At 33.1% G+C, this 9,429-nt stretch overlaps 2 protein-coding genes across 2 annotated transcripts in view; both read right to left on the reverse strand.

Moving 5' to 3' along the window:
• LOC107611439 (naringenin 8-dimethylallyltransferase 2, chloroplastic-like) overlaps positions 1 to 4,788 on the reverse strand; it is an 8,750-nt gene extending 3,962 nt beyond the window's left edge. The window contains exons 1-4 of the mRNA XM_021108313.1: positions 4,747 to 4,788; positions 4,531 to 4,651; positions 4,235 to 4,426; positions 4,079 to 4,153 (exon numbers count right to left, since the gene is read on the reverse strand). Coding sequence (XP_020963972.1) covers positions 4,079 to 4,153; positions 4,235 to 4,426; positions 4,531 to 4,651; positions 4,747 to 4,788 — 430 coding nt within the window. The remainder of the gene's footprint in view (positions 1 to 4,078; positions 4,154 to 4,234; positions 4,427 to 4,530; positions 4,652 to 4,746) is intronic.
• Positions 1 to 9,429, reverse strand: part of LOC107613595 (naringenin 8-dimethylallyltransferase 2, chloroplastic-like) — a 45,024-nt gene that overhangs the window by 10,962 nt on the left and 24,633 nt on the right. The window lies entirely within an intron of this gene.

Raw genomic sequence — 9,429 nt, forward strand, 5'->3', positions numbered from 1 at the left:
TTCAAGAGAAAGTCTAAGGATTAGCACTTTTATTAAAATTTGAACAGCATTTAACCAGTAAAAGAAGAGTGAGTAATCTTACACCAATAAATGTAATCTCACACTATTAAAAATATAAATAATAACTAATTAATAACTACAAATTATAAAATTTGCTGGTCCTTAACACTCCTCATTATTTAATTATAAAATAATGTCCACAAAGAGTCCTTGCTAAAGAACTCTGTCATCATTAACATCAATCTTATGCTCATGGACAGTGGTTACTACAACAAATAAGGGTTTTCACAACGGTCGAAAACTGTTGTTATAGATAAAAAAACTATTCCTAAAATTTTAAGCAACGGTTTGACAACGATTTTTGACTTGTGGTATATGCGGCCGTTGCCAATACTCATAGGCAACGATTTTTTACTTAAGGTAATAGCAACAAAAAAAATCGTTGCTATAGTGACTGGCATAGACAACGGTTTTGACAACCATTTTTAAACAACGGTTTAGCACCGTTATTAGATAGACAACGGTTTAAAACCGTTCTCTTCCATGACGGAAAAGTTTAAAACCATAACTGGATAGGCAACAGTTTTAAGCGGTTGTAATTTTGTTATTCCCAAAGTCAACGGTTTAAAAGCGTTGCCTTCGGTGGTATTTTTTTGCAACGGTTTAAATACCATTGCCATTTTGTAGCTGCCTTTGGCAACGGTTTTAACACCATTGCCTTTTGTAATTTTTGACAACAATTTTTTGTAATTATATAATTCTTTATTTACAATAATTTTCTCACATTGAAATTAATTCCAACTATTTTTTTAATTTAGTGTCAATAAATAACCTTAACTATTTGAATCAAATTACTAAAGAAAATTAATTGAACATATACCATCAAATTTGATTTATAAAGTATTATGTAAGACCCACAATCACATTATATCATCATTGCAAAATATCATAACACTAATCTAAGTCATAACTACTAATTATATCATCATTTTTCAAAATATCATAATACTAGTCTAAGTCATAATAACCTTGAACTATATCATCTAATTTTGCAAAAGATACAATAACAAAAGAGAGTTGAAATAGCTAAGTAACAAGTATGTTTATCATCATTATGTCCACAAGTTCATGACGTTTACTCTCTAACATTTGCTCTTCAAAATTTGTGACCTTAATTAAATTTGCTTTCCCCTTCAACATGGTTTTCTGTAAACAAAACAAAAAATAGTAAATTAAATATAAAACTACACATTTCTAATACTAATAATGTTTAGACTAACAATAAGTAATTTTTCCCATCAAGAGCTTATTAATTCTAAAAGATTTCTAGAAGTCAACCACTAATGCTCAAAAGAAACATCTCAAGCAATCATGAAACTAAAAATTCGTATCTAACAAAGTATGCAAAGAAATTTAATCAATCAATCAATCAATCACTAAATGTTCTTAATAATTAAATCTTCAAAAGAAATTAAAGAGATAACATATTAAATTATTTAATTACCTATAGTGTAGTTCAATTTCTAAGATGATAGCAGCTACAAAGAGTGGTGTAGTTAAATGCTTAATACGGTACTCTCAATAGCTTGTGTTTTGTTGTTACTTAGAAAGTGCTCAAGTTAGTACTTTTGAACTACGACATGCATGCCTCAATAATTAAGGTGGGAAAAATAAGAAGAAATTTAAAAGTAATAGAAAAAAATCAAGATAACCATAAATTATACAATATATAATTAATCAACCTCAGTATATATTATAACGAAAAAGAGAGAAAGAACTAATACTGATGGATCGATTTTAAAAGTGCCTCGATGATGTGACTGAGTATAAACTGCCACTTCCCACTTCTACCAAGACTTCCAATTTATCCCAACAAAATTCAAAACAAGAAAATAAAGATAAAAAGACTAAGCTAAGAGTGAAAAAAAATTATAATTGGAAAAGGAAAAAAATCACAAACATTTTTAGTTTGCACTTTCCAATTCTTATAGATATATAAATTAAACTTCACCGGAAGGAGTGGATCTAAAGATAAAAATATAAATCCTTATCTTATTATTCATTATATATATATGAATATCATACAAATTAAAGGATATATACAAACATCTCCTGCTTTCAATCTTCTAATTTTGTAAATTTATTTTGTCACTACTTGATTGCAATACTTTGGTTTTAAAGAGACAAACTACAATAGTAGCAAAAAATGGAAGGTTTCCTTAGTAGCTATTTGTGCCATGTTTTGAAAACCAAAAAGGAAGAAGTACGCTGTAACACCCTAACTACCAAAGCTCACACTTCCGGCTGCGCGACTCTGATAGTTCGGACATTACGATGACTTTTATATTATTTAATACTAAAATATGAGCCTGTTTGAAACTTTAAACCGCAATACTGCTCCCAAAAATACTTTCATCCGATGACATACATCCATAAATACCATACAACTTACAAAACTCATAAAGAGTACATCCATATATATATATACATAATTATATATATAAGTAATATTACAAGTAATAATCAATACAATTCCTATCCCTCTTACAGATTATATCAAGATAAAGGCGAGGGTACAATAAACCATAACTAAAACAATACAGAGCATCACAGCAACAATTAAATAAGCTCTTCGTAACTTCTGCGCCATATCCTGAAAGGGGAAAAATGTAGGGGGGTGAGAACATCATCCTCGAAAGGGTTCTCAGTAGAGGGTTTTTAGGAATTACTGTAATAGGATACTTGAAGATAACTGCATCAGTGATTAATAACCGTCTTTTGCCTCTTTTCAAAAACAACAGTTTCCAATAAAAGTAAAGTCGGGAATCCTTTCTAAAAGAGGAACCGTTCAATTCTCAAAAACTCAAAAGCCTTTCAAAACGGTTTATCTATGCTGAAACAAAATAGCCTTTCATATTTCATTCCAAACCAGAAACACAAAACTGAAATCAACCATCAGTTCATTTCATTCCAACCGCGGCCCCAGGCCCAAACAATCCAACCAACAACCAATCACCACAATCCAACAGAGTCCCAGATGCAAACACAGATAGGAAGTTTAAGCACAAACAAACAGTTATTACAAGTAGAACAGTTAGCAATTAATCACATAGGCAAACCAAGTATAATATGCACACCCAACCAATGTCACACAAATGCATATGATGCATGCCTGTCCCTATATAAAGTTCATCAAATAAATTAAGCTGGAAAGCATAATTATCCTCTTAATAAATCAAATGATACAATTTCTCAAATCCAAATCTTTTAAATAACCTTTCAAACAAGATTTAGATTTTATAGAAATTTCGGCAGCACCTCCCCTAAAACTTGGACTTTTGCCACCCGGTTCGGGTCCCAACTAAACCGTTTTCTCATTCCTTTTCAACAGCTCAAACCAGAAATCAATTCAACAGCAAACTAAATCCAACAGTTGCCTCAGTGGCATGTCTCAAGAAAACCATTTAAAAATCAACTCAATATCAACCGATTTAACTCATTTCCAAATCTTTAAAGAATCGGTTCAGTAACAAATCATTTATCAAAACCAAGTCAATTAAAGCAACCCAGGCTGAATTTCAAGAGTATTCTATCTTTCACATCATCAAAATAATTGACTCGATTCAAACCAATCTTCAACGGATTAAACTCATTTCAAATCTTTAAAGAATTAACTTCAAACATTACATTTCACAAGCCACATAACAATTCAGCCAAACCAACATCCATAGTCATTCGAGTCAATCAAATAATACATAAGGCAGATACAATCACTAATTACACCATATCTCACATCAGTACCCATATGTAATAATTCCAATAATAAACTATAGTTTTCGGAAAGCGCCCCTACCTCAAAACGCAAATCCATAATCCAAACGCCTCACAGGGTCCTTTCCGCCTCAACCCGAAATCATTGGCAGCTTGAACCACAGCGTTGCTCACTTTTGCAGTAACCACATCAACTCTAATCGCAACACGTAACAAACGAGATCAACCCTCATAACAACGAATGCTACAACACCTCAACGTTTAACAGGGCAGCGACTAAAGGGGCTACCGGAACGTAAACGCTTACCGCAAATAAGAAGTGATTGAACCATGAAGCGGCAGCCCTGGTAGTGATTCCGGCAACGGCAACTTGCAGCAACTCCTAGCACACAGCCGCATCACAACTCTCATGGTAAGGATGAACTTTAATGGAGAAGGAAACTGAAGACGAGTTAAAGCTTACCAAACGACACCGATTCCAGTGGCAGTTTCCAGTGGCAACAGTGGTGGCGTTTCTCGGCGACCAGAGGCACAGCAGCCATGGCTGACGGCGATGCGAGCTCCATCACTAGTGATCGAGAAACACAGCAGAGGCGTTTACCCCACCCATGAGCTCTTCTCTCGGCGGGCAAGAGAAACAGAAGCGGAGCGCACGCTAATATAAGAAACATCAAATTATAAAACTAATTGTGCCATGTTTTGAAAACCAAAGCTAGTTTGGCATTAAGAATACGTATGCTCCTAATTTGGTAGAGTTACAGCGCGAACACTTGCTGACCGCAACCAACAAAGCAACAACTTTATTCCTTCGAACAGAACCAGCGGCAGCTCCGGCAGCTACCTCCAATGGCGGTGACAGCGAATTAACTCGCAATGACAGCTTCAGTTAACATAAACACTTTAACAATAACCGTCACAGCAACAACGGGATAACTTAGGCGAGAAAAGAGAAATCAGAAACAGGGTAAAACTCACCAGGACAGTGGCGAGTTGCAGCAGAAACAAAGTAGCGATCATGGTGGCAGCTTCAATGGTGGAAAACCCAAAATAGAAAAAAAGGCAAACCTTAATGGAAGAAGGTGAAGTTAGAGGAGTAGCAGCAACGCTGGTGACTCAGAGCGGCGAGGACGCGGCGCCGGCTCACCTCCAGCGACGGCGGCGGCAGCAGGACACGGTGGAACCTTCTTCTTTCCCCTCGTCGATAGCGTCTTCTCTCTCGCGCGCCTCTGGTTCTCGCGGCATCATTCTCTCTCCGCCTCTCCTCTCCGCGATGGCGACGGTGGCAGTGACACCCACCGTCGCTGCCTCCTTCTTTCCCCTCTTCTCTCCGTTTTGTTCTCCCTCCTTGGTTCCTTTCTTTTCGATTTTCTGTTTTCCCCCTCTCTATTCCCTTTCTCTCTTTTTACCTCGTTCTTCTGTGTATGCGTTTAAGTTAGGGTAACAAAATAGGAAATTTGTTATATTAGGTGAAAACTAGGTTTGATTTGGGAATTTAGAGTTAGGATAAAAAATATATACGAGTAACATAATAATTTTGTAAAATATTTGAGATAGAATAACAATTTAGAATTTAAATATAATATTATAAAATTAATTTTAGAACACATAATTTTTTTTATTAATTTAATCTCTAAGAGTTCAATTTAATAAAATAAATCATAATTTATTTATAATAGAAATTACTTAATTTAATTATATAATGCTTTTATTACTAAATTTTAATTTCAAATTATACTAAATAACTAATTATAAAAAATTACACAAGATTTTTCTTATTTTTTTGGATTTTTCTTTCAAGTATAAAAAAAATTATATGTTAAATTTTAGAGGAAATTGAATGGAATAAAAACTAATATTTGTTTTAAATTTATTTTTTCCATAAATAATATTTGTTAAATTATTTAAATATCATTGAAAAATTACGTTTTAATAAAAAAATTGATGTCATCGTTATAAAACCGTTCTTTAAATATTCAAAAAGAACGGTTTTATTTTAATGCTATAACATAGTGAAAAATTGAACTTGAACAGCAACATTATAAAAATGGTTCTCTAAAACCATCTAATAGAACGATTTTAAAGTGTTATTATTTTGGCAATGGATTTTATGCATATTCTTTGTACAAATATTTAAACAACAATAAAACACCGTTGTCTAAAAACAAATTATTGCAACGGTTACAAAACCGTTCTTTAAAATAGTCAAAGAGAACGGTTTTATTTTGTTGTTATAAAGTAGTGTAAAATTGAATTTCAACGGCAATACTTTAAAAAACCGTTGTCTAAAATCATCTAAGAGAACGGTTTTAAGGCGTTACAAATTTTGGCGTTGCTAAAGCCCATATTTGTGGTAGTGGGTGTATTTACTAGCATTGCTGACTATAAAACGGAAGTGTGTTAAGGCTTAGTTTGGTAAAATTTTTTAAAGAGGTTTGTGTTTTTTAAAAGCACAAACTTTTTATTTTGTGTTTAGTATATAACAAAGACTATATGTTTTTGCTTGTAATTTTTAAAAGATTGGGGTATTTTTAAAAGCACCTAAGGTAGAGCTTTTCAAATTGGTTTGTGCTTTTCAAAATTTAAAAGTCTAATATAACCTCATATATTAACTAATTTTTAAATTTAACACTTAAATTTATGTCTCTTATAGTATTTTTAAATTTTAAAAACTATTTTATTAAATATAATTATTGTTGCTTGTGTTTATTGAAAGTCGTTTTTAATTTAATTTATCAAACATAAATGCTACATGATAAACCCCATTTTTAGGGTTTATCTTGTGCTTAATTTAGTGAATTTTATCCACTAAACTCACACTTATTCATATAATTCGCATGTTTTACATTTTCCTTCCTAATTTTGTGCTATGATTGAAAACATGCTTCTTTGGCCTTAAATTTGCTAATTTTAATCCTCTCTTATTACCATTCGATGCCGTGATATATTTGTTAAGTGTTTTCAGGGTTTATAGGGCAGAAATGGCTTAGAGGATGGAAAGGAAGCATGCAAAAGTGGAAGGAATACAAGAAATTGAAGGAATTGCTAAGTTGTTAAGCCTGACCTCTTTGTACTAAATCGATCATAACTTGAGCTACAGAGATCCGAATGAGGCAGTTTTAGTTGTGTTGGAAAGCCAACATTCGGGACTTCAAAATGATATGCAATTTGCCATAGGTGCCATGCAGTTAGGCAACGCGTACGCGTGGATGACGCGTACGCGTGACCTTGCGAAAGTTCAGCGATGCGTACGCGTGACACGTCGCGTGACAGAGCCACGTGCTGCACGTATCAGAAAATGCTGGGGGCGATTTCTGGGCTCCTTTTGGCCCAGTTCCAAACCCGAAAACACAGATTAGAGGCTGTAGAGTGGGGAAAACATATACACAACATTCATTCACATAATTTTAGGTTTTAGATGTAGTTTCTAGAGACCTCTCTCCTCTCTCTAGGTTTTAGGGTTTTTTTTGTTTAGTTCTTCTCAAATTCTGAATTCTATCTTATTTCAATTTAGTTTCTCTTCTACTTTTATTTATTCTAGTACTTTAGTTTATCTATTTCTCTTGTTGATATCTTTATGTTGCTATTTTAGTTTATGAATTCTCATGTTAGATTTGATTCCCCTTTTAATGCAATTTGAGGTATTTCATGTTGATTGTTTCTTTCTTCATTTGTTAGTGTTGATTCCTTGCTTTGGTTGTTTAGATTTTATTATTCCTTGTTAATTTTCTATGCTTTTATTTTGAGTCCACCAAGTGTTTGATAAAATACTTGGTTGGATTTAAATTAGCTTTCTATGTTCTTAGCTTAAATTGAGTAATTTGGAGAGTTTTGAATTGTCAAAGTCTCTTGTTGTTTGGTGATTAAAAGTTGCTAGTTGGCTTGAGCTTCACTAACTCTAGTCTTTGATTAGGACTTGTGAACTCAAGTTGATTTTCTCACTTGACTTACCTTCAATTGTTAGAGGTTAACTAAGTGATAGCAAAAGGCAATCACCATCACAAGTGACTATGATAATGAGGATAGAAATTCCGATTATCAATCATTGCTAAGACTTTTCTTAATTATTATTTTATTTCCTTGTTATTTACATTACTTGTTCCTTATTTCAAAATCCAAAAAGATAAAATCTCATAGCCAATTATAAGTACACTTTCCTGCAATTCCTTGAGAGACGACCTGAGATTTAAATACTTCGATTTATTTTTATTGGGTTTGCTTTACTAACAAACAAATTAAATTTGATTGAGGTTTAATTGTCGGTTTAGATATATACTTGCAACGCGATTATTTTTGTGAAATTCTTTACCGACGATTTTTTTCCATCACTACACTTCTTAAAAAGTCATCTTTTAAAAGTTATCTTTTAGAAGCTACTTTTGAAAAATAAAAGCTTTACTAAACTAAATCTAAGTATACTAGCAGTAAAGAGTGTATAAGTGAAATTTTGACTTAGTTGGCTTTAGGTTGTGCAGAGTAAAACTGATTCTCTTATAGGATATAAATATCTAGAGGCTGCACTATGTGTATATATAAATAGCATATACTCTATAGCTAACCTAAGTGAATCAGTTTTATCAAAAACTCAATATACATCATTATTCATTTCATCTTCTCTTTAACTTCATTGTTCATAGCAGCGCTCTTATTCTTCAAGAAACTCAAGACTCTACAAATCATAATATGGTATCCAGAGCCTGAAGGTTACCCACCATGGCTATGATCCTTGCAAACGTTTCTACAACTTCAAAGTATTATCTTCCAGTTCTACTAGATAAGCATGATAAAAATAACTGCAGTACTTGACGCCTCTCAGTAGAAATCTCAGTTCTCATCCAAAAACTATGAGATTATTTTCATAAAAAAAAAGATTCAGCACAGTTTACTCCTCAAGAAGATGCAGCAAAAACTCTATAAACTGGATCCAAAGCAACAACACAGACTGAATCAGAAACCTATCAAAAATGAAAACTTCAAGATCTTTCTCTCATGACATGGATGCAGGCTTCGATGAACACTAATTTCAAGAATAAAATTGTTCATTGCAAGTTCTTCTATGAGATGTAGAATATAATTCAAGAATATTTCACTGCATCAGCAAGAGCAAGAGTCTAAAGCCTCAAGAGTCAATTAAAATCTATCAATTTCACAACAACAGCAACCGATTACATTGTACGAATAAAAAATTTGGTAGATTCAATTGTTGCTCTTGACACTCCCTTCTCTAAAGGTGATCATGTGCAAACTATCCTGGATGGGTTACCTGAAGAGTACCAGGGCTTCATAGGTTTAGTGATGTCCAAAAATGGTAAATACACAGTTATTGAAACTGAATCATACTTACTTGCATTTGAAAATATGCTTAATAGATTCAAGAAATCATCGCAAGTTGTTCCTCTTGCGAATCTTTCCCGAATTACTACTCCTTCAAGCCAAAATTTCCAAAGAAATGTGAATGGAAGGAGAGGAATAGCTGAAAGATGTAACACCCTACCACACAGAACTTTACGCCTAGATCGTAAATTAAAGGTGGTGAGGTGTCATGATCTCTAAAAACAAAAATACGTATGTCTATATATGTATGAAGAATAATTTAACTAGGAGTTTTGAAAAAAAAGATGAACCAAGTAAAACCAACAACGCGTCACATTCAAAAAGCAT

The sequence above is a fragment of the Arachis ipaensis genome, chromosome B08 (genome assembly GCF_000816755.2).
Source record: "Arachis ipaensis cultivar K30076 chromosome B08, Araip1.1, whole genome shotgun sequence".
NCBI lineage: Eukaryota > Viridiplantae > Streptophyta > Magnoliopsida > Fabales > Fabaceae > Arachis > Arachis ipaensis.